At 52.4% G+C, this 27,565-nt stretch overlaps 1 protein-coding gene across 9 annotated transcripts in view; it reads left to right on the top strand.

Moving 5' to 3' along the window:
- LOC142699465 (harmonin-like) overlaps positions 1-27,565 on the top strand; it is a 93,271-nt gene that overhangs the window by 10,959 nt on the left and 54,747 nt on the right. For all 9 annotated transcript variants that reach the window (XM_075848060.1, XM_075848059.1, XM_075848063.1 and 6 more), the window contains exons 2-13: positions 10,784-10,927; positions 11,009-11,147; positions 17,084-17,192; positions 17,267-17,291; positions 17,653-17,710; positions 22,691-22,794; positions 22,946-23,030; positions 23,977-24,036; positions 24,626-24,682; positions 25,045-25,187; positions 25,603-25,668; positions 26,773-26,894. In XM_075848060.1, coding sequence (XP_075704175.1) covers positions 10,784-10,927; positions 11,009-11,147; positions 17,084-17,192; positions 17,267-17,291; positions 17,653-17,710; positions 22,691-22,794; positions 22,946-23,030; positions 23,977-24,036; positions 24,626-24,682; positions 25,045-25,187; positions 25,603-25,668; positions 26,773-26,894 — 1,112 coding nt within the window. The remainder of the gene's footprint in view (positions 1-10,783; positions 10,928-11,008; positions 11,148-17,083; positions 17,193-17,266; positions 17,292-17,652; positions 17,711-22,690; positions 22,795-22,945; positions 23,031-23,976; positions 24,037-24,625; positions 24,683-25,044; positions 25,188-25,602; positions 25,669-26,772; positions 26,895-27,565) is intronic.

The raw sequence follows: 27,565 nt of genomic DNA, 5'->3' as shown, positions 1-27,565 counted from the left end.
CCGCTTCTTCTCCTCCATATTCTCCGCATCTTCTCCTCCATATTCTCCGCTTCTTCTCCTCCATATTCTCCGCTTCTTCTCCTCCATATTCTCCGCTTCTTCTCCTCCATATTCTCCGCATCTTCTCCTCCATATTCTCCGCATCTTCTCCTCCATATTCTCCGCATCTTCTCCTCCATATTCTCCGCATCTTCTCCGCATCTTCTCCTCCATATTCTCCGCATCTTCTCCATATTCTCCGCTTCTTCTCCTCCATATTCTCCGCATCTTCTCCTCCATATTCTCCGCTTCTTCTCCTCCATATTCTCCGCATCTTCTCCTCCATATTCTCCGCATCTTCTCCTCCATATTCTCCGCTTCTTCTCCTCCATATTCTCTGCATCTTCTTCTCCATATTCTCCGCATCTTCTCCATATTCTCCGCTTCTTCTCCTCCATATTCTCTGCATCTTCTCCATATTCTCCGCTTCTTCTCCTCCATATTCTCCGCATCTTCTCCTCCATATTCTCCGCATCTTCTCCATATTCTCCGCATCTTCTCCGCATCTTCTCCTCCATATTCTCCGCATCTTCTCCTCCATATTCTCCGCATCTTCTCCTCCATATTCTCCGCATCTTCTCCTCCATATTCTCCGCATCTTCTCCTCCATATTCTCCGCATCTTCTCCTCCATATTCTCCGCTTCTTCTCCTCCATATTCTCCGCATCTTCTCCTCCATATTCTCCGCTTCTTCTCCTCCATATTCTCCGCTTCTTCTCCTCCATATTCTCCGCTTCTTCTCCTCCATATTCTCCGCTTCTTCTCCTCCATATTCTCCGCATCTTCTCCTCCATATTCTCCGCATCTTCTCCTCCATATTCTCCGCATCTTCTCCTCCATATTCTCCGCATCTTCTCCGCATCTTCTCCTCCATATTCTCCGCATCTTCTCCATATTCTCCGCTTCTTCTCCTCCATATTCTCCGCATCTTCTCCATATTCTCCGCTTCTTCTCCTCCATATTCTCCGCATCTTCTCCTCCATATTCTCCGCTTCTTCTCCTCCATATTCTCCGCATCTTCTCCTCCATATTCTCCGCTTCTTCTCCTCCATATTCTCTGCATCTTCTTCTCCATATTCTCCGCATCTTCTCCATATTCTCCGCTTCTTCTCCTCCATATTCTCCGCATCTTCTCCATATTCTCCGCTTCTTCTCCTCCATATTCTCCGCATCTTCTCCTCCATATTCTCCGCATCTTCTCCGCATCTTCTCCTCCATATTCTCCGCATCTTCTCCTCCATATTCTCCGCATCTTCTCCTCCATATTCTCCGCATCTTCTCCTCCATATTCTCCGCATCTTCTCCTCCATATTCTCCGCATCTTCTCCATATTCTCCGCTTCTTCTCCTCCATATTCTCCGCATCTTCTCCTCCATATTCTCCGCTTCTTCTCCTCCATATTCTCCGCTTCTTCTCCTCCATATTCTCCGCTTCTTCTCCTCCATATTCTCCGCTTCTTCTCCTCCATATTCTCCGCTTCTTCTCCTCCATATTCTCCGCATCTTCTCCTCCATATTCTCCGCATCTTCTCCTCCATATTCTCCGCATCTTCTCCTCCATATTCTCCGCATCTTCTCCGCATCTTCTCCTCCATATTCTCCGCATCTTCTCCATATTCTCCGCTTCTTCTCCTCCATATTCTCCGCATCTTCTCCATATTCTCCGCTTCTTCTCCTCCATATTCTCCGCATCTTCTCCTCCATATTCTCCGCTTCTTCTCCTCCATATTCTCTGCATCTTCTTCTCCATATTCTCCGCATCTTCTCCATATTCTCCGCTTCTTCTCCTCCATATTCTCCGCATCTTCTCCATATTCTCCGCTTCTTCTCCTCCATATTCTCCGCATCTTCTCCATATTCTCCGCTTCTTCTCCTCCATATTCTCCGCATCTTCTCCATATTCTCCGCTTCTTCTCCTCCATATTCTCCGCATCTTCTCCTCCATATTCTCCGCTTCTTCTCCTCCATATTCTCTGCATCTTCTTCTCCATATTCTCCGCATCTTCTCCATATTCTCCGCTTCTTCTCCTCCATATTCTCCGCATCTTCTCCATATTCTCCGCTTCTTCTCCTCCATATTCTCCGCATCTTCTCCTCCATATTCTCCGCATCTTCTCCTCCATATTCTCCGCATCTTCTCCTCCATATTCTCCGCTTCTTCTCCTCCATATTCTCCGCATCTTCTCCTCCATATTCTCCGCATCTTCTCCTCCATATTCTCCGCATCTTCTCCTCCATATTCTCCGCATCTTCTCCTCCATATTCTCCGCATCTTCTCCTCCATATTCTCCGCTTCTTCTCCTCCATATTCTCCGCTTCTTCTCCTCCATATTCTCCGCATCTTCTCCTCCATATTCTCCGCATCTTCTCCTCCATATTCTCCGCTTCTTCTCCTCCATATTCTCCGCATCTTCTCCTCCATATTCTCCGCATCTTCTCCTCCATATTCTTCTTGATGTCGACATCACTCTTTTCTGTTATAATTATTCGATTATTCTGTGTCTATAGAACACGCCTAATTATTACATTTCTTTCATTCGGGTATTTTTTTGACTTTTTATTATTTTTCTTCTCTTGTGGGAAATGTCTATGTAATTCCAGCACTGAATGTGACTCGATCTTTATGATGCATTCATGTATTTTCCGGTGGATCGCGCCTTGTGCTTGGATTGCCGTGATTCCTCCATAAACTGGCCCATATCTCAGTTGGCACATTTATCGGCTTTATGACCTCTGAACTCTTCTGGTAAATGGACAATTTTTATTGCTTCTCTCTTACCTCATCCCCTCTCTTTCATCCGTGCGTGCCGGTCTTGTCATCCCTGGACCTCGCCCGGACTGTCGATCGCACCCGTCTGCGTGGTTTCCGGAGCCGCACATGCGTGGTCGGGTCTCGACGGCTCGATGCGGGAATCTCGCGATGGCCTGACTTTGACACGCACGGCTGAACACATCCAGGCTTCTATTGGCCGGTAAGATCAGCTGATCTCTCGACCTATTGTATTTAAGAGGTCTAATTTAAATGACTCAGAACACTCCTTGAAAAAGCCATCCACGCGAAACGCGCGTCGGGGTCTCTCCACACTTGGGAGTTACTACATCTGAGGAACCACATGGGTCAGTAGTTATTTAGGCTTCACTTCTATCTAAACACTGGTCATGCCATCTACACTCTGTGACCTGGTTTACTTCTATCTGAGGTTCGGACAGGCTGAGCTGAATATTCAATGTCTCTTCCATATAGCGAGTGTGGGTGAATGGAGACCACCTTTACTTACCACTGTTGTATCCTCCACTACTGGCTATAAGACTCACCGGTGACGTGACAGAGTATCGGACATGAATATATGTAGATTCTGCTTCTTGCCGTACATTTCTATGGAAACCTCCTCAGAGTGACTGACACTTCCCTTTACAGAGATTTTCTCTCTTTCGTGCATTTACTCATAACTATTGTGGTCCTGTTTCCCCTCCTGTATATTTGGAGATGGACCGTTTGTTTGATTTATAGTCTGTTTTAACCATGTATTTTGTATTGTCCAAATAAAATGTGTATTTTTCTAGGCCTTTGGCAATTCATATTTTAAATAGTATTTGACTCATTTTTCTCTTGTGCACTACTGAGGTGTTATCACTGCGGCGTGGCATGGAGGTGATCAGCCTGTGGCACTGCTGAGGTGTTATCACTGCGGCGTGGCATGGAGGTGATCAGCCTGTGGCACTGCTGAGGTGTTATCACTGCGGCGTGGCATGGGGGCGATCAGCCTGTGGCACTGCTGAGGTGCTATCAATGCGGCGTGGCATGGAGGTGATCAGCCTGTGGCACTGCTGAGGTGCTATCAATGTGGCGTGGCATGGAGGCGATCAGCCTGTGGCACTGCTGAGGGGCTATCAATGCGGCGTGGCATGGGGTCGATCAGCCTGTGACACTGCTGAGGTGCTATCAATGCGGCGTGGCATGGAGGTGATCAGCCTGTGGCACTGCTGAGGTGTTAGCAATGTGGCGTGGCATGGAGGTGATCAGCCTGTGACACTGCTGAGGTGCTATCAATGCGGCGTGGCATGGAGGTGATCAGCCTGTGGCACTGCTGAGGTGTTAGCAATGTGGCGTGGCATGGAGGCGATCAGCCTGTGGCACTGCTGAGGTGCTATCGATGTGGTGTGGCATGGAGACGATCAGCCTGTGGCACTGCTGAGGTGTTATCACTGCGGCGTGGCATGGAGGCGATCAGCCTGTGGCACTGCTGAGGTGTTATGGACGCCCAGGTTGTATGATATCGGCCTTCAGCTCGTCTGCATTGTTGGGTCTGGGGTCGCTCATCTTCCTCTTGACAATACCCTATAGATTCTCAATGGGGTTTAGGTCGGGCGTATTTGCTGGCGCAGGGATACTGAGGTTATTACACCAGGTGTTGGTACTGTTGCAGTGTGGAAAATGATTTCAGCGTCTCCATAAAGCTGTCAGCAGAGGAAGCATGAAGTTCTGGGAAATGTCCTTCTAGACGCTGCGCTGACTCTGGACCTGATATAACACAGTGACCAACACCGGCAGATGACACGACCCCCAAACCATCACTGACCGTGGACACTTCACACCGGACCAGCACCAGCAGATGACACGCCCCCAAACCATCACTGACCGCGGACACTTCACACCGGACCAGCACCAGCAGATGACACGCCCCCAAACCATCACTGACCGCGGACACTTCACACCGGACCGGCACCAGCAGATGACACGACCCCCAAACCATCACTGACTGCGGACACTTCACACCGGACCGGCACCAGCAGATGACATGCCCCCAAACCATCACTGACCGCGGACACTTCACACCGGACCAGCACCAGCAGATGACACGGCCCCCAAACCATCACTGACTGCGGACACTTCACACCGGACCGGCACCGGCAGATGACACGACCCCCAAACCATCACTGACTGCGGACACTTCACACCGGACTGGCACCAGCAGATGACACGCCCCCAAACCATCACTGACCGCGGACACTTCACACCGGACCGGCACCAGCAGATGACACGACCCCCAAACCATCACTGACTGCGGACACTTCACACCGGACCAGCACCAGCAGATGACACGGCCCCCAAACCATCACTGACCGCGGACACTTCAGACCGGCACCAGCAGAGGACACGCCCCCAAACCATCACTGACCGCGGACACTTCACACCGGACCGGCACCAGCAGATGCCACGCCCCCAATCCATCACTGACCGCGGACACTTCACACCGCACCGGCACCAACAGATGACACGCCGGGCGCGGTTTAGATTTATTCCCCGGATCTCGCCGTTTACAACCTGAATTTATGATAAATGGAAATATATTTTGTAGAGAATGACGAACGTTCCGCGCTTATTTCTACGTAAGTTACGCTATTTTGAGGCCTAGGAAGCGCCTCTGACCCTCGAGTTACTGCATTGGGAACAATCTTCATATTTCTTCTACTGTTGGGGTCGTTGTCCTGCTGCAGAATAAATTTGGAGCCAATCAGACGCCTCCCTGGTATCACATGATGGATAATTATCTCAGCATTACGGCTTATTCAGACGAACGTATTATAGGTCCGTGCAACGCGCCTCGCACGGACCTATGTTAGTCTATGGGGCCGTGCAGAATGTCCGTGTGTCCGCTGCGTAAAACTCACGACGTCCTATATTTGTGCGTTGTTCGCGCATCACGCACATATTGAAGTAAATGGGTGCGTGAAAATCCCGCCCAGCACTTCCGTGGGACGCGCGTGATTCGCGCAACAGCAGTAAAAGAATGAATGTAAACAGAAAAGCACCACGTGCTACAAACATCCAAACGGAGTGTCATAATGATAACGGCTGCGAGAAAATCACACAAACACGCATCATACGGGGCTGACACACGGAGCTGTTAAGTGCCTTTTGCGCACGCACAACACACACACTCGTGTAAATCCAGCCTTAAGGACCCCAATAATCCTGACCAAATCCACAACTCCATGTGCTGAACAGCAGCCCCAAAATCTGCCAGGACCCTCCACCATCTTCACTGCTGCCTGCAGACCCTCATTATTGTACCGCTCTCCAGGAGCCTCCACCATCTTCACTGCTGCCTGCAGACCCTTATTATTGTACCGCTCCCCAGGACCCTCCACCATCTTCACTGCTGCCTGCAGACCCTTATTATTGTACCGCTCTCCAGGACCCTCCCCCATGCTTCACTGCTGCCTGCAGACCCTCATTATTGTACCGCTCTCCAGGACCCTCCACCATCTTCACTGCTGCCTGCAGACCCTCATTATTGTACCGCTCCCCAGGACCCTCCACCATCTACACTGCTGCCTGCAGACCCTTATTATTGTACCGCTCTCCAGGACCCTCCCCCATGCTTCACTGCTGCCTGCAGACCCTCATTATTGTACCGCTCTCCAGGACCCTCCACCATCTTCACTGCTGCCTGCAGACCCTCATTATTGTACCGCTCCCCAGGACCCTCCACCATCTACACTGCTGCCTGCAGACCCTTATTATTGTACCGCTCTCCAGGACCCTCCCCCATGCTTCACTGCTGCCTGCAGACCCTCATTGTATCACTCTCCAGGACCCTCCACCATCTTCACTGCTGCCTGCAGACCCTCATTATTGTACCGCTCTCCAGGACCCTCCACCATGCTTCACTGCTGCCTGCAGACCCTCATTATTGTACCGCTCTCCAGGACCCTCCACCATCTTCCCTGCTGCCTGCAGACCCTCATTATTGTACCGCTCCCCAGGACCCTCCACCATCTTCACTGCTGCCTGCAGACACTCATTATTGTACCGCTCCCAAGGACCCTCCACCATCTACACTGCTGCCTGCAGACCCTCATTGTATCACTCTCCAGGACCCTCCACCATCTTCACTGCTGCCTGCAGACCCTCATTATTGTACCGCTCTCCAGGACCCTCCACCATGCTTCACTGCTGCCTGCAGACCCTCATTATTGTACCGCTCCCAAGGACCCTCCACCATCTACACTGCTGCCTGCAGACCCTCATTGTATCACTCTCCAGGACCCTCCACCATCTTCACTGCTGCCTGCAGACCCTCATTATTGTACCGCTCTCCAGGACCCTCCACCATGCTTCACTGCTGCCTTCTATTACACCAAATATTTCACATTTTGACTCCTCAGTCCAGAGCACCTACTGCCGTTTATCTGCACCCCAGTTGCTATTTTTCATGTACAGTTGAGTGGCTCGGCCTTGTTTCCACGTTTTGATTGTTTGACTTCTGGCCGGACTCCTCCGCACACTAGACGGGTGCACCTGGGTCCCACTGGTTTCTGGCAGTTCAGAGCTGTTGGCTCTGCTGGACATCCTCTGATTTAGAAGAGAAGTAGCATGATGTGTCCTTGATCTGATTCACGGTTTCCTCTGCCGACCACTGCGTCTACAGTCCTCAACGTTGCCCGTTTCTTTTGCTTCTCCAGAAGAGCTTGAACAGCATGTCTTGAAACTTTGTTCTGCTGTGAAATGTTTGCCTGGGAGAGACCTCGCTGATGCAGTATAACTACCTTGTGTCTTGTTGCTGTGCTCAGTCTTGCCATGGTGGACCTGTGACATGAAACTGCCTTCCACAACCTCACCTTTTGTCGCAGAGTTTGGCTGTTCCTCATCCACTTTTAGCCTCCTACACAGCAGTTTCTGTTACAGTTAATGACTTCTTCATCCTACATATGAAAATGGTCCTTGTCATCTGTTTGGTAGAATTGGTTAATCATACACCCGACTATAACCCTACAAAATCCAGGACTGTGTGCAAGTACCTAGAAGAATTGATGCTGGTTTGAAGGAAAAGGGGGGTCACACCAAATATTGATTTCGATTTTTTTCTTCTTTACTTTGCGTTTTGTTCATTGATAAGTTGTTTTTTTTTATCTTTATCACTTATATTTTTGAAGCATTTTCCCACAACTGCCTAAAACTTTTTTGCACAGTATTGTAGATATGTTATTCTGGGGCCGGTCTGTAATATCTGTATAATGTTACCCTGGGGCCGGTCTGTAATATCTGTATAATGTTACCTGGGGCCGGTCTGTAATATCTGTATAATGTTACCTGGGGCCGGTCTGTAATATCTGTATAATGTTACCTGGGGCCGGTCTGTAATATCTGTATAATGTTACCTGGGGCCGGTCTGTAATATCTGTATAATGTTATTCTGGGGCCGGTCTGTAATATCTGTATAATGTTATTCTGGGGCCGGTCTGTAATATCTGTATAATGTCTCTCTGGGGCCGGTCTGTAATATCTGTATAATGTTACCCGGGGGCCGGTCTGTAATATCTGTATAATGTTACACGGGGGCCGGTCTGTAATATCTGTATAATGTTATTCTGGGGCTGGTCTGTAATATCTGTATAATGTTACTCTGGGGCCGGTCTGTAATATCTGTATAATGTTACCTGGGGCCGGTCTGTAATATCTGTATAATGTCTCTCTGGGGCCGGTCTGTAATATCTGTATAATGTTACCTGGGGCCGGTCTGTAATATCTGTATAATGTTACCCTGGGGCCGGTCTGTAATATCTGTATAATGTTACCTGGGGCCGGTCTGTAATATCTGTATAATGTCTCTCTGGGGCCGGTCTGTAATATCTGTATAATGTTACCTGGGGCCGGTCTGTACTATCTGTATAATGTTATTCTGGGGCCGGTCTGTAATATCTGTATAATGTTACCTGGGGCCGGTCTGTAATATCTGTATAATGTCTCTCTGGGGCCGGTCTGTAATATCTGTATAATGTTACCTGGGGCCGGTCTGTACTATCTGTATAATGTTATTCTGGGGCCGGTCTGTAATATCTGTATAATGTTACCCTGGGGCCGGTCTGTAATATCTGTATAATGTTACCTGGGGCCGGTCTGTAATATCTGTATAATTTTATTCTGGGGCCGGTCTGTAATATCTGTATAATGTTACCTGGGGCCGGTCTGTAATATCTGTATAATGTTACCCTGGGGCCGGTCTGTAATATCTGTATAATGTTATTCTGGGGCCGGTCTGTAATATCTGTATAATGTTACCTGGGGCCGGTCTGTAATATCTGTATAATGTTACCTGGGGCCGGTCTGTAATATCTGTATAATGTTACCTGGGGCCGGTCTGTAATATCTGTATAATGTTACCCTGGGGCCGGTCTGTAATATCTGTATAATGTTACCCTGGGGCCGGTCTGTAATATCTGTATAATGTTACCTGCGGCCGGTCTGTAATATCTGTATAATGTTACCCTGGGGCCGGTCTGTAATATCTGTATAATGTTACCCTGGGGCCGGTCTGTAATATCTGTATAATGTTACCCTGGGGCCGGTCTGTAATATCTGTATAATGTTACCTGGGGCCGGTCTGTAATATCTGTATAATGTTACCCTGGGGCCGGTCTGTAATATCTGTATAATGTTACCTGGGGCCGGTCTGTAATATCTGTATAATGTTACCTGGGGCCGGTCTGTAATATCTGTATAATGTTACTCTGGGGCCGGTCTGTAATATCTGTATAATGTTACCCTGGGGCCGGTCTGTAATATCTGTATAATGTTACCCTGGGGCCGGTCTGTAATATCTGTATAATGTTACCTGGGGTCGGTCTGTAATATCTGTATAATGTTATTCTGGGGCCGGTCTGTAATATCTGTATAATGTTACCCGGGGGCCGGTCTGTAATATCTGTATAATGTTACCCTGGGGCCGGTCTGTAATATCTGTATAATGTCTCTCTGGGGCCGGTCTGTAATATCTGTATAATGTTACCTGGGGCCGGTCTGTAATATCTGTATAATGTTACCCTGGGGCCGGTCTGTAATATCTGTATAATGTTACCCTGGGGCCGGTCTGTAATATCTGTATAATGTTATTCTGGGGCCGGTCTGTAATATCTGTATAATGTTACCTGGGGCCGGTCTGTAATATCTGTATAATGTTATTCTGGGGCCGGTCTGTAATATCTGTATAATGTTACCCTGGGGCCGGTCTGTAATATCTGTATAATGTTACCTGGGGCCGGTCTGTAATATCTGTATAATGTTACCCTGGGGCCGGTCTGTAATATCTGTATAATGTTATTCTGGGGCCGGTCTGTAATATCTGTATAATGTTACTCTGGGGCCGGTCTGTAATATCTGTATAATGTTACCTGGGGCCGGTCTGTAATATCTGTATAATGTTACCTGGGGCCGGTCTGTAATATCTGTATAATGTTACCCGGGGGCCGGTCTGTAATATCTGTATAATGTTACTCTGGGGCCGGTCTGTAATATCTGTATAATGTTACCTGGGGCCGGTCTGTAATATCTGTATAATGTTACCTGGGGCCGGTCTGTAATATCTGTATAATGTTATTCTGGGGCCGGTCTGTAATATCTGTATAATGTTACCTGGGGCCGGTCTGTAATATCTGTATAATGTTACCCTGGGGCCGGTCTGTAATATCTGTATAATGTTACCTGGGGCCGGTCTGTAATATCTGTATAATGTTACCCGGGGGCCGGTCTGTAATATCTGTATAATGTTACTCTGCGGCCGGTCTGTAATATCTGTATAATGTTACCCTGGGGCCGGTCTGTAATATCTGTATAATGTTACCCTGGGGCCGGTCTGTAATATCTGTATAATGTTACCCTGGGGCCGGTCTGTAATATCTGTATAATGTTACCTGGGGCCGGTCTGGTGGACGGTTGGATTCATAGTTTGGTCTCTTCACAGGTCCATGAACCTCCCGGTTTTTGTGGGGGATCTGAAGCTCGTCATCAGTGACCCGTCCCGGTTGCCCCTCTTTGATGCCATTCGCCCCCTCATCCCTCTGAAGCACCAGGTGGAGTATGATCAGCTGACGCCCAAACGTTCCAGGTAAGATGATAAAGCGATGGCGCCGCTGCTCTCCTCACCGCGGTCATCGTGTCCTATAGACGTCTCCTCTGTGCTGTGCAGGAAGCTGCGGGAGGTGAAGCTGGACCGTTCTCACCCCGAGGGGCTCGGCCTCAGCGTCAGGGGGGGGCTGGAGTTTAATTGTGGCCTCTACATCTCCCACATCATGAAGGAAGGACAAGCGGACAACACCGGCCTGCAGGTGAGATCACCGACCCCAGAACATGACCCCACCCCCAGGACATGACCCCACCCCCAGGACATGACCCCACCCCCAGGACATGACCCCACCCCCAGAACATGACCCCCCACCCCCCAGAACATGACCACCCCCCCACAGAACATGACCCCTCCCCACAGAACATGACCCCTCCCCACAGAACATGACCCCTCCTCCCCACAGAACATGACCCCTCCTCCCCACAGAACATGACCCCCCCTCCCCACAGAACATGACCCCCCCTCCCCACAGAACATGACCCCCCCTCCCCACAGAACATGACCCCCCTCCCCACAGAACATGACCCCTCCCCACAGAACATGACCCCCCTCCCCACAGAACATGACCCCTCCCCACAGAACATGACCCCCCCTCCCCACAGAACATGACCCCTCCCCACAGAACATGACCCCCCTCCCCACAGAACCTGACCCCTCCCCACAGAACATGACCCCCCTACCCCCAGAACATGACCCCCCCCCCCCCACAGAACATGACCTCCCCCCCCCCCCAGAACATGACCTCCCCCCCGCCACGATGTCAATGAATGAGAGGCGTCAATGTTCCTTGGAGATAATCGGTGTCAGACAAGCCCCTCCCCCTCCTCCCCCCACGTATGTAAATTACGTGATAAGTCAGCTGACGGCTCCTCTGTGTGGACAGGAAACATTTCTGAATGTGGCCACCGGGGGCGCTCCTCTATCGAGAGTAATGACACCCCAGCCAGTACAGGAATACAGGAGGGGATTCTGCCCTGGGGTGGGGTAATCAGATCGTGGGCGCTCTGCACTTTTACTGGTGAACTGGGGTTGGTGTAAGAGTTCAGCAGTATTTCCAGCAGCACAGAGGATTTCTGGCCCCATCCTGGTAGGTCTAAAGGTCTGTTCTGATGCTGAATGGGGCCCCCAACTCTCCACTGCTGGACCCCTGAGACTCCAGTGTATATCATGGTCAGGATGTGCTGCACTACAGTCTTCCCCTCCTGCATGATTTCTGCCTCCAGATACGAGCGGCCGCTGTACAGTGATTGTGTCCCGTAATCTCCAATCATGTGCGCAGATGGAGCGGTCTGTGGTGACGTTACACGGGGCCCCCCCTGCTGGCTGAGGCAGGTAGTGCAGCTGTCTCTCAGATATGAGGGTCCCGGCGCCCCCTGCAGGTATGTCCGGTATATGGCATTTGTGAGGCCAGTCCTGCCTCTGCTTCATTTTGACCCAAGAGCTGACAGTCCAGGCTCGTTCTCCAGGTGGGGGGGGGGCGTGTGACAGACAATAGCGCTGATGATCTCCCCCCCCCCCCCCCGTTTACTGCCGCACACTCGGAGCAGTGATGGGGTGATCGTCCGCCATTGTCCCGGCTCTTACGTTTTGTAGTCGTCTTGTGTTTGTGTTGTCATGGTGGCGGAATCTTGTAATAAAGACGCCCCTCCCCCGCGCGGCCCCCGCCGATACAATACGATCTCATTGTGAAACCCCCTCCCAGAACCGAGCGCAAAAAATGGATCAAACGTTTTGTCTTTGTCTCTTCAGACGCTCGGTCTCCATGTCCCTGATCATTGTTCTGCCGTCCACTGTGGGTGGGGGAGGGGGCTGCAGGTGGAGCAGACCCATCGCCTCTGCCCGAATGAGGGATAACCAGGAGGCAGTGACTAACATAATCAGGAAGTGTGACCTGCAGTCCCATGTAACACCACAGATAACACAGTGATAACTCTCTGAGTACAGATAATGTAGTAGTGTTACCTGCAGTCCTATGTAACACCACAGATAACACAGTGATAACTCTCTGAGTACAGATAATGTAGTAGATGTTACCTGCAGTCCTATGTAACACCACAGATAACACAGCGATAACTCTCTGATTACAGATAATGTAGTAGATGTTACCTGCAGTCCTATGTAACACCACAGATAACACAGTGATAACTCTCTGAGTACAGATAATGTAGTAGTGTTACCTGCAGTCCTATGTAACACCACAGATAACACAGCGATAACTCTCTGATTACAGATAATGTAGTAGATGTTACCTGCAGTCCTATGTAACACCACAGATAACACAGTGATAACTCTCTGAGTACAGATAATGTAGTAGTGTTACCTGCAGTCCTATGTAACACCACAGATAACACAGTGATAACTCTCTGAGTACAGATAATGTAGTAGTGTTACCTGCAGTCCTATGTAACACCACAGATAACACAGTGATAACTCTCTGAGTACAGATAATGTAGTGTTACCTGCAGTCCTATGTAACACCACAGATAACACAGTGATAACTCTCTGATTACAGATAATGTAGTAGATGTTACCTGCAGTCCTATGTAACACCAGAGATAACACATAGTGATAACTCTCTGATTACAGATAATGTAGTAGTATTACCTGCAGTCCTATGTAACACCACAGATAACACAGTGATAACTCTCTGATTACAGATAATGTAGTAGTGTTACCTGCAGTCCTATGTAACACCACAGATAACACAGTGATATCTCTCTGAGTACAGATAATGTAGTAGATGTGACCTGCAGTCCTATGTAACACCACAGATAACACAGTGATATCTCTCAGAGTACAGATAATGTAGTAGATGTTACCTGCAGTCCTATGTAACATCACAGTGATAACTCTCTGATTACAGATAATGTAGTAGATGTTACCTGCAGTCCTATGTAACACCACAGATAACACAGTGATAACTCTCTGATTACAGATAATGTAGTCGATGTTACCTGCAGTCCTATGTAACACCACAGATAACACAGTGATAACTCTCTGATTACAGATAATGTAGTAGATGTTACCTGCAGTCCTATGTAACACCACAGATAACACAGTGATAACTCTCTGATTACAGATAATGTAGTAGATGTTACCTGCAGTCCTATGTAACACCACAGATAACACAGTGATAACTCTCTGAGTACAGATAATGTAGTAGTGTTACCTGCAGTCCTATGTAACACCACAGATAACACAGTGATAACTCTCTGAGTACAGATAATGTAGTGTTACCTGCAGTCCTATGTAACACCACAGATAACACAGTGATATCTCTCTGAGTACAGATAATGTAGTAGATGTTACCTGCAGTCCTATGTAACATCACAGATAACACAGTGATAACTCTCTGATTACAGATAATGTAGTAGTGTTACCTGCAGTCCTATGTAACACCACAGATAACACAGTGATAACTCTCTGAGTACAGATAATGTAGTAGATGTTACCTGCAGTCCTATGTAACACCACAGATAACACAGTGATAGCTCTCTGAGTACAGATAATGTAGATGTTACCTGCAGTCCTATGTAACACCACAGATAACACAGTGATATCTCTCTGAGTACAGATAATGTAGTAGATGTTACCTGCAGTCCTATGTAACATCACAGATAACACAGTGATAACTCTCTGATTACAGATAATGTAGTAGTGTTACCTGCAGTCCTATGTAACACCACAGATAACACAGTGATATCTCTCTGAGTACAGATAATGTAGTAGATGTTACCTGCAGTCCTATGTAACATCACAGATAACACAGTGATAACTCTCTGATTACAGATAATGTAGTAGTGTTACCTGCAGTCCTATGTAACACCACAGATAACACAGTGATAACTCTCGGAGTACAGATAATGTAGTAGATGTGACCTGCAGTCCTATGTAACACCACAGATAACACAGTGATAACTCTCTGAGTACAGATAATGTAGTAGTGTTACCTGCAGTCCTATGTAACACCACAGATAACACAGTGATAACTCTTGAGTACAGATAATGTAGTAGATGTTACCTGCAGTCCTATGTAACACCACAGATAACACAGTGATAACTCTCTGATTACAGATAATGTAGTAGTGTGACCTGCAGTCCTATGTAACACCACAGATAACACAGTGATAACTCTCTGATTACAGATAATGTAGTAGATGTTACCTGCAGTCCCATGTAACACCGCAGATAACACAGTGATAACTATCTGAGTACAGATAATGTAGTAGATGTTACCTGCAGTCCTATGTAACACCACAGATATCACAGTGATAACTCTCTGAGTACAGATAATGTAGTATATGTTACCTGCAGTCCTATGTAACACCACAGATAACACAGTGATAACTCTCTGAGTACAGATAATGTAGTAGATGATACCTGCAGTCCTATGTAACACCACAGATAACACACAGTGATAACTCTCTGAGTACAGATAATGTAGTAGATGTTACCTGCAGTCCTATGTAACACCACAGATAACACAGTGATAACTCTCTGATTACAGATAATGTAGTATATGTTACCTGCAGTCCTATGTAACACCACAGATAACACACAGTGATAACTCTCTGAGTACAGATAATGTAGTAGATGTTACCTGCAGTCCTATGTAACATCACAGATAACACAGTGATAACTCTCTGATTACAGATAATGTAGTAGATGTTACCTGCAGTCCTATGTAACACCACAGATAACACAGTGATAACTCTCTGAGTACAGATAATGTAGTAGATGTTACCTGCAGTCCTATGTAACACCACAGATAACACAGTGATAACTCTCTGAGTACAGATAATGTAGTAGTGTTACCTGCAGTCCTATGTAACACCACAGATAACACAGTGATATCTCTCTGAGTACAGATAATGTAGTAGATGTTACCTGCAGTCCTATGTAACATCACAGATAACACAGTGATAACTCTCTGATTACAGATAATGTAGTAGTGTTACCTGCAGTCCTATGTAACACCACAGATAACACAGTGATATCTCTCTGAGTACAGATAATGTAGTAGATGTTACCTGCAGTCCTATGTAACATCACAGATAACACAGTGATAACTCTCTGATTACAGATAATGTAGTAGTGTTACCTGCAGTCCTATGTAACACCACAGATAACACAGTGATAACTCTCGGAGTACAGATAATGTAGTAGATGTGACCTGCAGTCCTATGTAACACCACAGATAACACAGTGATAACTCTCTGAGTACAGATAATGTAGTAGTGTTACCTGCAGTCCTATGTAACACCACAGATAACACAGTGATAACTCTTGAGTACAGATAATGTAGTAGATGTTACCTGCAGTCCTATGTAACACCACAGATAACACAGTGATAACTCTCTGATTACAGATAATGTAGTAGTGTGACCTGCAGTCCTATGTAACACCACAGATAACACAGTGATAACTCTCTGATTACAGATAATGTAGTAGATGTTACCTGCAGTCCCATGTAACATCGCAGATAACACAGTGATAACTATCTGAGTACAGATAATGTAGTATATGTTACCTGCAGTCCTATGTAACACCACAGATAACACAGTGATAACTCTCTGAGTACAGATAATGTAGTAGATGATACCTGCAGTCCTATGTAACACCACAGATAACACACAGTGATAACTCTCTGAGTACAGATAATGTAGTAGATGTTACCTGCAGTCCTATGTAACACCACAGATAACACAGTGATAACTCTCTGATTACAGATAATGTAGTATATGTTACCTGCAGTCCTATGTAACACCACAGATAACACACAGTGATAACTCTCTGAGTACAGATAATGTAGTAGATGTTACCTGCAGTCCTATGTAACATCACAGATAACACAGTGATAACTCTCTGATTACAGATAATGTAGTAGATGTTACCTGCAGTCCTATGTAACACCACAGATAACACAGTGATAACTCTCTGAGTACAGATAATGTAGTAGATGTTACCTGCAGTCCTATGTAACACCACAGATAACACAGTGATAACTCTCTGAGTACAGATAATGTAGTGTTACCTGCAGTCCTATGTAACACCACAGATAACACGTTTTGTCTTCGGGTCCATTGTTGCGTCCGCCTCCATCTTGTTTTGTTGAAGAATTAACCCTTTGTCTTTCAGATTGGAGACGAGGTTTTTCGGATTAACGGTTACTCGATCGGTTCGTGCACTCACGAGGAGGTGATCAATCTCATCCGCACTAAGAAGATCGTGTCCATAAAAGTGCGCCGTAAGTTGTCCCGCTGGGGGGAGCGGGGGACGCCGCGCTCTGTGCGATACTGACGCTTCTTTTATTCTCTGCAGATGTCGGGATGATTCCAGTCAAAAGGTGAGGTCTTGACTGCACTCACGCCATAATGTCACTATGACAACACTTCCTGCCTGTGCTCCGGCCTTGTTCAGCCTTGTCATGGGGCAGCGCGAGTCTAAATCATCATCCACATCAATGTCCACGTGTTTACTGCCACTATTGTGTGGACTGTGTATGTGTGGACATTGATGTGGCTGATGATTTAGACTCGCGCTGCCCCATGACAAGGCTGAACAAGGCCGGAGCACAGGCAGGAAGTGTTGTCATGTGAGCATAGTACCTGAAGGTTTTCTCATTTTTCATGTGCTGGATCGGCTTCTCACCTCGTCTTTATTTCCGCTAATTTGTACGACTGGTAATTTTCTGTGTAACATTTCAGCTCAGCGGAGGAGCCAGTGAAGTGGCAGTACGCCGACCAGTACGTGTCCGAAACCGAGGTACCTGCACCGCACCCCGACCCGTGTCCGCCCTGTAGCCCCCGGGACCTGTGTCCCCCCTGTAGCCCCCGGGACCCGTGTTCCCCCTGTAGCCCCCGGGACCCGTGTTCCCCCTGTAGCCCCCGGGACCCGTGTTCCCCCTGTAGCCCCCGGGACCCGTGTTCCCCCTGTAGCCCCCGGGACCTGTGTTCCCCCTGTAGCCCCCGGGACCTGTGTTCCCCCTGTAGCCCCCGGGACCTGTGTTCCCCCTGTAGCCCCCGGGACCCGTGTCCGCCCTGCAGCCCCCGGGACCCGTGTCCGCCCTGCAGCCCCCGGGACCCGTGTCCGCCCTGTAGCCCCCGGGACCCGTGTCCGCCCTGTAGCCCCCGGGACCTGTGTCCCCCCTGTAGCCCCCGGGACCCGTGTTCCCCCTGTAGCCCCCGGGACCCGTGTTCCCCCTGTAGCCCCCGGGACCCGTGTTCCCCCTGTAGCCCCCGGGACCCGTGTTCCCCCTGTAGCCCCCGGGACCTGTGTTCCCCCTGTAGCCCCCGGGACCTGTGTTCCCCCTGTAGCCCCCGGGACCTGTGTTCCCCCTGTAGCCCCCGGGACCCGTGTCCGCCCTGCAGCCCCCGGGACCCGTGTCCGCCCTGCAGCCCCCGGGACCCGTGTCCGCCCTGTAGCCCCCGGGACCCGTGTCCGCCCTGTAGCCCCCGGGACCTGTGTCCGCCCTGTAGCCCCCGGGACCCGTGTCCGCCCTGTAGCCCCCGGGACCCGTGTCCGCCCTGTAGCCCCCGGGACCTGTGTCCGCCCTGTAGCCCCCGGGACCCGTGTCCGCCCTGTAGCCCCCGGGACCTGTGTCCGCCCTGTAGCCCCCGGGACCCGTGTCCGCCCTGTAGCCCCCGGGACCCGTGTTCCCCCTGTAGCCCCCGGGACCTGTGTTCCCCCTGTAGCCCCCGGGACCTGTGTTCCCCCTGTAGCCCCCGGGACCCGTGTCCGCCCTGCAGCCCCCGGGACCCGTGTCCGCCCTGCAGCCCCCGGGACCCGTGTCCGCCCTGTAGCCCCCGGGACCCGTGTCCGCCCTGTAGCCCCCGGGACCCGTGTCCGCCCTGTAGCCCCCGGGACCCGTGTCCGCCCTGTAGCCCCCGGGACCCGTGTCCGCCCTGTAGCCCCCGGGACCCGTGTCCGCCCTGTAGCCCCCGGGACCCGTGTCCGCCCTGTAGCCCCCGGGACCCGTGTCCGCCCTGTAGCCCCCGGGACCCGTGTCCGCCCTGTAGCCCCCGGGACCCGTGTCCGCCCTGTAGCCCCCGGGACCCGTGTCCGCCCTGTAGCCCCCGGGACCCGTGTCCGCCCTGCAGCCCCCGGGACCCGTGTCCGCCCTGCAGCCCCCGGGACCTGTGTCCGCCCTGTAGCCCCCGGGACCCGTGTTCCCCCTGTAGCCCCCGGGACCCGTGTCCGCCCTGTAGCCCCCGGGACCCGTGTTCCCCCTGTAGCCCCCGGGACCCGTGTCCGCCCTGTAGCCCCCAGGACCCGTGTTCCCCCTGTAGCCCCCGGGACCCGTGTTCCCCCTGTAGCCCCCGGGACCCGTGTTCCCCCTGTAGCCCCCGGGACCCGTGTTCCCCCTGTAGCCCCCGGGACCCGTGTGCGCCCTGTAGCCCCCGGGACCTGTGTTCCCCCTGTAGCCTCCGGGACCCGTGTGCGCCCTGTAGCCCCCGGTGTTCCCCCATGTGGTACGCCCGTTCTGCATTGAGCGGCCCCGTATCATTCCTAGGACTGCAGTCGTCTTGGGATTAGAGCGGGGCCCTCCCCGTCTTGTGGTGTTGGGTTCCCTTTTATCCTCGTCTGTCTTCAGCTGGATTTTCTTGCCTGGATATGTAGAACTCGGGGCGTCTGGGCCTTTCCTTACCCGCTGCTGTGAAACCCCAGAAGGTTAATCCCCCGGAGCGCGCCGGCGTCTATTGTCTTCTGCAGGCGCCACGAGTCGCTAAGTTATAAGTATCGGGTGTGTCAGCTCCTCAGCCAAGGACTCTGGAGACGGGGGAGGGGGTGAGACCCCGGGGGCACCTGCTGTACAGCCGCTCTGAGGGGTCCGCGTCTCGGGAATGATGGGAGTTACTATTTACAGGAGACAATGGTGAGAATCCGGAATAAAGGAGACTTCATCCTGGTCACGCGCGGCGGATTTCCTAACGCGGAATATAATTCAGACCGCTGAGAACTAGACCACATTTACTGCAGTGGCTCCAGCGGGATGATGCGTTTGGCGCACGTTCAGACTTGTCTGTATTCTGCTTCTCGGTGAATCTGCGGCAATGTGCGTATAATCTACATATATATATAACACGTAATACTCACCCCCCCCCCTCCGTGCTGTAATAATATAATGTGTCCCGGACTGATGTCTAATAACTGGAGATCACTCAGGGGAATGATGTGGCATCTGTCAGAGGGGCCTACGGCTGATGAGAGGCGCTGAGGGGCCTATGGCAACACTGAAGGGAATACAATGGGATGGGAGAGACTACAACACAAGTAATAGCCTCCGAGCTGCTGACAGGCGCTGGGCAGAGTGGCCGGGCTGCGTGCGCTGTACACCGGGTGCGCTTAGACCAGGCAGTCAGAGAATGCGCCATATTGACCGCAGTTTATACAGTTTTTCCCGCCAATATTTTGTCACTTTTTTTTATTTAAATGTCCTATTTTAGCCATTCTACTAGACCCCACCCCTTCCCCACTAAGCCACGCCCCATTGTTGGATCAAGTTAATAGACTTGATTGACCGCATGTAGGCCGGACATCTGACCGTCAATATGTGATCCCTCCGCTGCAGGTAACAAACACTCCGCAGTCTGATGAGGGGACGCGCGGCCCCCCGGGGTTCACAAGTCTCATCATTTATCCCCCGAGCAGAGAAACCTGCAGCGTCCCTGACCAGGTGATCATAAAGAATCAAGGACTCGCACATTATGTAGCACGCGACCGGTTATAGATCCATCAATATCGCTCCTATAATGCCTGCGATAGAGAATCTCATTACTGTAACGATCGCCCGGAGCACCGACGGACTATAAATACCCCCCTATATTCCGCGTCTGTTCCCACTCCCTGCGCACGACCAGCGTCACTAGTTTCCATGGAGAGAACTGTGCGTGGCACTAGGCGCCTCTACCTCACTTAGCAACCTTGGGCGCCAGTTGGCGTATAGTACGGGGAATACAAACATCTCGGTAATGGACCGGGCATAGAAGTTTTTTAAGATCGTCGGCAATTCTAGCGCAAGTCTCCATCGCGTACACGTGGCCGACACCGCAGGTTTTTACTCTCGAGTCATTATATAGTTTGACCTGTAAACACTTCAGTCTACAAAGGACAGAGAATCGTAGCGGCAGCGCCTCCTAATTCATAACCACAACCCTCATTATCCCCATAGCCGGCTGGCGTCCGAGGTTGCTAACCAACGGCTTGTGTGGGGCGATCTTCTCGGTGTAGAGGCGCCTAGTGCCACGAGGTCAATGGGGCGCATTCTCTGACTGCCAGGTCTGTCTTTACTCTGTCTAAAGAGGTCACCGGCCGCGTGCTTTATAATGTGCACTCGGAGTCCTTTATTCTTCATGATCACCCTATCAGGGCAGAGCGGCGGCTCCTCTCCTCGTCAGGCGGCGGGGCTGCGGCTCCTCTCCTCGTCAGGCGGCGGGGCTGCGGCGGCTCTCCTCGTCAGGCGGCGGGGCTGCGGCGGCTCTCCTCGTCAGACGGCGGGGCCGCGGCTCCTCGTCTGACGGCGGCGCCGCGTCTCCTCGTCGGACGGCGGCGCCGCGTCCCCTCGTCGGACGGCGGCGCCGCGTCCCCTCTCCTCGTCGGACGGCGGCGCCGCGTCCCCTCTCCTCGTCGGACGGCGGCGCCGCGTCCCCTCTCCTCGTCGGACGGCGGCGCCGCGTCCCCTCTCCTCGTCGGACGGCGGCGCCGCGTCCCCTCTCCTCGTCGGACGGCGGCGCCGCGTCCCCTCTCCTCGTCGGACGGCGGCGCCGCGTCCCCTCTCCTCGTCGGACGGCGGCGCCGCGTCTCCTCTCCTCGTCGGACGGCGGGGCCGCGTCTCCTCTCCTCGTCGGACGGCGGGGCCGCGTCTCCTCTCCTCGTCGGACGGCGGCGCCGCGTCTCCTCTCCTCGTCGGACGGCGGCGCCGCGTCTCCTCTCCTCGTCGGACGGCGGGGCCGCGTCCCCTCTCCTCGTCGGACGGCGGGGCCGCGTCCCCTCTCCTCGTCGGACGGCGGCGCCGCGTCCCCTCTCCTCGTCGGACGGCGGCGCCGCGTCCCCTCTCCTCGTCGGACGGCGGCGCCGCGTCCCCTCTCCTCGTCGGACGGCGGCGCCGCGTCTCCTCTCCTCGTCGGACGGCGGCGCCGCGTCTCCTCTCCTCGTCGGACGGCGGCGCCGCGTCTCCTCTCCTCGTCGGACGGCGGGGCCGCGTCTCCTCTCCTCGTCGGACGGCGGCGCCGCGTCTCCTCTCCTCGTCGGACGGCGGCGCCGCGTCTCCTCTCCTCGTCGGACGGCGGGGCCGCGTCTCCTCTCCTCGTCGGACGGCGGGGCCGCGTCTCCTCTCCTCGTCGGACGGCGGGGACGCGTCTCCTCTCCTCGTCGGACGGCGGGGCCGCGGCTCCTCTCCTCGTCGGACGGCGGGGCCGCGTCTCCTCTCCTCGTCGGACGGCGGGGCCGCGTCTCGTCGGACGGCGGGGCTGCGTCTCCTCTCCTCGTCGGACGGCGGGGCTGCGTCTCCTCGTCGGACGGCGGGGCTGCGTCTCCTCTCCTCGTCGGACGGCGGGGCTGCGTCTCCTCGTCGGACGGCGGGGCTGCGTCTCCTCTCCTCGTCGGACAGAAGCGCTTAATGCAATCTTACAATGCTCCTATTGTAACAAATCTCCCTCCGGCAGCTGTAGATGGAAAATAGATGTCAGGGCATGCTGGGAGTTGTAGTTGTTTTTTTACTAATTCTCATTGATGTTGTATCCACAGGATGGGAAGAGCAGCGTGGCGGGGCTGGCATCCACCGGAGGGAGAGACATCAAGGAGAAGAAGGTGTTCGTCAGCCTGGTGGGCACAACGGGCATGGGGTGCAGGTGGGTGCAGCTCCCGCGTACTGGTGATATGGGGGGCATTATGTCCTGTACAGGTGGGGGTTAGGGTGATGGAGGAGGGGTTCTATCTAGTAGAGGTGATGGGGGAGGGGTCTGCTTAATACAAACCTCACACCTCCTCTTATTTCCGCAGCATTTCCAGCGGCCCCTCCCAGAAACCAGGAATATTTGTCAGTAACGTGAAGTCCGGCTCGCTGTCTGCAGAGGTCGGCCTGGAGGTGAGTCGCTGTGTATGTCACTGCCCCCACGGATCATCGCTCGGGGGTCACATACCCACGGATCCTCGCTCGGGGGTCACATACCCACGGATCCTCGCTCAGGGGTCACATACCCACGGATCCTCGCTCGGGGGTCACATACCCACGGATCCTCGCTCGGGGGTCACATACCCACGGATCCTCGCTCGGGGGTCACATGCCCACGGATTCTCGCTCGGGGGTCACATGCCCACGGATTCTCGCTCGGGGGTCACATGCCCACGGATTCTCGCTCGGGGGTCACATGCCCACGGATCCACGCTCGGGGGTCACATGCCCACGGATCCTCGCCCGGGGGTCACATGCCCACGGATCCTCGCTCGGGGGTCACATACCCACGGATCCTCGCTCGGGGGTCACATACCCACGGATCCTCGCTCGGGGGTCACATACCCACGGATCCTCGTACGGGGTTCACATACCCACGGATCCTCGCTCGGGGGGTCACATGCCCACGGATCCTCGTACGGGGTTCACGTGCCCACGGATCCCCGCTCGGGGGTCACGTACCCACGGATCCCCGCTCGGGGGTCACGTACCCACGGATCCTTGCTCGAGGGTCACGTACCCACGGATCCTCGCTCGGGGGTGACGTACCCACGGATCTTCGCTCGGGGGTCACGCACCCACGGATCCTTGCTCGGGGGTCACGTACCCACGGATCCTTGCTCGGGGGTCACGTACCCACGGATCCTTGCTCGGGGGTCACGTACCCACGGATCCTTGCTCGGGGGTCACGTACCCACGGATCCTCCCCCACTGCCTGCTACTCTATAAACCTGGATTCTGAGCTGTCAACAAGCGGTTATGTGTTGTCAGCCCCGCCCATGTCCTGTTCGGACCCCTCCCCCAATTCCTGTTTGTGGCCGCTGCTCTTTATTGATCTCGTTTATTTTCTTCCTGTCAGGTCGGTGATCAGATCGTAGAGGTGAATGGCGTGGACTTCGCCAGCGTCGACCATAAGGAGGTGACTGTCATGTGTCCAGCCCCCTGCGCTGCCGCCTCGTGTGCACAGTCGCTGTATAGCGTATTCACCGCGCTAGGGGCGTGGCTTCATTAAAGGGCCGGTCCAGCCTAAAGGAATTCTCCTTCTGCAACCTTCCAATACAATGTTTCACTCAATACCATTTTCAGGATGTCTGCTTGCTGTGATTGAATGGGAACCTTTTATTATTTACATCCAAAGGCTAAAAACTGCTCCTAACTTAGTTCTGCTCACACAGTTGAGGTTTTGTAACAGTGTATCAGTGTAGGTATTAGCCTGGAGTCCAGGACAGGAGAGAGATTTGTGTCTACACTGATACAATGTTTCTATTCACAGACTGTTAGCAGAGATCTTGAAAATATTGTAAAAATAGAAATTTGTATTATACAATAAAAGCTTTATTTACAGGAGGATGGACGACGCTTCATATTCCCGGGGTTTATGAGGCTGAAGTCTCTGATATATTGTAACACGGGGTGAACACGTTTGATGAAAGGTTTTTGGGTTCATGTCCGTCCGATCTCCTTCCCACCTGTAGGGGCGCTGTATATAAAATGTTCTTTTTTTCCAGGCCGTGCGAGTGTTGAAAAGCAGCCGGACTCTGACGCTGACGGTTCTGACCGGGGCGGTGAGTTGTGGGGATCCCTCTTATTGGGTGCGGTGGGTGAGCAGCGATGTTCTTGTCACCCTGGGGCCCCCAGCAGGTCGCTCACCCCGTCCTGTCCTCAATGTTTAGAGCTCGGCCCGGGGTCAGGAGGGTCCGTTAGATAGGGGTGTATGGACTCCGGGTGATGTGCAGTGCGGACCCTCCGGACATTACGCTGCTGCGCTCTCTGTACAGTGTCGTTCTATCCAGTGAGTTCCTGGTCTGTGGCCCTCAGCTCTCCCGGGGCCAAAGTCACATTGTAATGTGCAGATGTAGAGAAGAGACCCGAGCGGTCGCCCCCCAGGGTCATTATAAACCCGATTAACCGCAGATGTAACCCGCAGGGCCGGGAGCTGTTTATGACGGAAAATGAGAAGCTGGTGGAGCAGCGGCGCCACGAACTGGAGCGCCAGGAACTGCTGCGCCAAAAGAAACTCGCCATGGAAACCAACAAGATTCTGAAAGAGCAGCAGGAGAAAGAGAAACAGTGAGTGACCTGGCGGCAGCGTCGATGGCCGGTCCCCCTGGCGGCAGCGACGAGAGCCCGGCCCCCTGACGGCAGCGACGAGAGCCCGGCCCCCTGGCGGCAGCGACGAGGGCCCGTCCCCCTGGCGGCAGCGTCGAGGGCCCGTCCCCCTGGCGGCAGCGTCGAGGGCCCGTCCCCCTGGCGGCAGCGTCGAGGGCCCGTCCCCCTGGCGGCAGCGTCGAGGGCCCGGCCCCCTGGCGGCAGCGTCGAGGGCCCGGCCCCCTGGCGGCAGCGTCGAGGGCCCGGCCCCCTGGCGGCAGCGTCGAGGGCCCGGCCCCCTGACGGCAGCGTCGAGGGCCCGTCGGACGCCATGTTTCCGGTTGGGTAGTTGCAGCGTTGAGCGCTTGTTGTGACGTCTGTGATTATTACCCCACAGGAGGAAGATGGAGATTTCCCAGAAGGTGGCGGAGGAGGAGGAGCGATACCGCGTGCAGATGGAGATGTGCGGGCGCTGTCACGGTTACACTGTCTTTTCTCCACAGAGATGACGCTCGGCCCGTCACAGGAAACGCCCCCTCCTTTCTAAGCGTCACCCCAGCATTCGGGAAGCCCCCTCTGTTTGGTCTCCTGCTCGTTCTCTCGCCCACGCGCAGCGATCTATCCGTAAAAGCCGAACGTTAATGAGTAGAATGATGTTTTATCCCCATATTGATACAGAAGTAAAAAAAAAAAAGGACCCCTATAAAAGTGGCTGCACCACGGCCAAAAGACGGCTCAAAGAACAATGCAAAACTGCGCCATGTGAATACACCCCACGAGCGGAGCCAATCTGCCCCAAATGGGAAAATTCACTCCTGACCCCGTCTGGCGATCAGAATGGATGAAAGTTGTGATCGCTTCACTGCTCTTACAGTAAAGAATCCTGCCCACCTCTGGAGCCTGAACATGGATTCCTCCAGCAGGAGGGGGCGCTCTTTACAGCTTTCCCTCCTTATTTTCTCTACAGGCCATTGATATACAGATTCATCCTGTCCCTCCTCAGACGTCTCTTTTCTAGATACATGTCCTTCTTTTATTCTTTATATTTAAGATGTTTTTGTGTGTCCGGTGCCCAGAACTGACCTGTATATTGTAGATGAGGAGTCACTAATGCTTTATAAAGAGGTAATATTATATCCCTGCCCCCGAGCCCAGGCCTCTATAATACACCACAATATCCTGCTGGGCTTACAAGCAGCTGATTGACATTGTGCTGCATGATCTACAAGTACAACCAGATCCTTCTCCACCAGTCACTCCCCCAATGATATTATACGCGGTGTCACCCAGCTTTCCTGGAGTCCTGAATATTTCAGGTTATACGAGGTGTCACCCAGCTTTCCTGATGTGACGACCACTCTGGTTGCCGGCTGATCCCCCTGTTGAAGTTGTAATGGCCGCCACATTGGTAGTCACCCAGCTTTCCCAGAAACAGATACAACATAGATGCGGATGAGTCCAGGGCTTTATTCTATGCGGGGGAGGTGCTCGGTAATTTCGGAACACACGTGGGTCGGGATGGCGACTCTCAGACAGCGCCATTGATTGCGGCTCCTTGTTTTTATAGGATCACGACACAGGAGGAAAAAATCCAGAAAGATTGGGAAGAAGACTGGGAGCAGAAGGAGCAGCCCAAAAGTCCGAAGACTGCCCCCCCGACACGGCGCAGCCCCCCAGCAAAGGCCAAGCGTGAGTATATGGAGGAGCCCCCTGCAGGGCGATGTACGTCCGCTGTGGTTTCTCACCCCCCATGTATTCGGCGCGGTCATGTGACAATTCATTCATTAGTGGAAACCTCCAGACAACACGGAGTTAACCCCTCACTTACTGATCCTATATAGCATCATGTCTATTCTCCAATCACTGCCAGAGCTGTAGCCACTATTCTACTGTTACATAATCATTCTCCAGTCACATCCAGAGCTGCACCCACAAATCTGCTGGCTTGCTGCTATCTGAGCTCTGTAGTAACAGTCACACATTTAGAGCTGAATATTCGGTCAGGTGACTGATCACCGGAGGGAGATGAACCAGTCTTATTCCGAAGCAAAAGGCAGAAACGGGACTGCAGCTCTGGATGTGACTGGAGTAAAGACCTGATGTGTTTCTGGATCAGAACAAAACCTTTATTGAACATCCTATAGAGATTTCTGCTGGAAAATGATGGAGCTGCCACGGGCGCTGGGCCCTAGGACTTCTGCTCTGGTCCCTGAGGGCCCCACGACTGAACCTGGGGGAGCGGGGAAGAGATTCACCTCATGTACGATTCTGCTGACAGCCGCTCTCCAGCATCGGACTCCGCAGCTGCGTTATAATCTGTCCCCCACCCCCGTGACATCCCGCAGGCAGCCTGCCATTAT

Source organism: Rhinoderma darwinii, unplaced genomic scaffold (assembly GCF_050947455.1).
Source record: "Rhinoderma darwinii isolate aRhiDar2 unplaced genomic scaffold, aRhiDar2.hap1 Scaffold_1587, whole genome shotgun sequence".
NCBI classification, from domain to species: domain Eukaryota; kingdom Metazoa; phylum Chordata; class Amphibia; order Anura; family Rhinodermatidae; genus Rhinoderma; species Rhinoderma darwinii.
The sequence above is the reverse complement of the archived record's forward strand: the minus strand, read 5'-3'. Positions and strand labels throughout refer to the sequence as shown.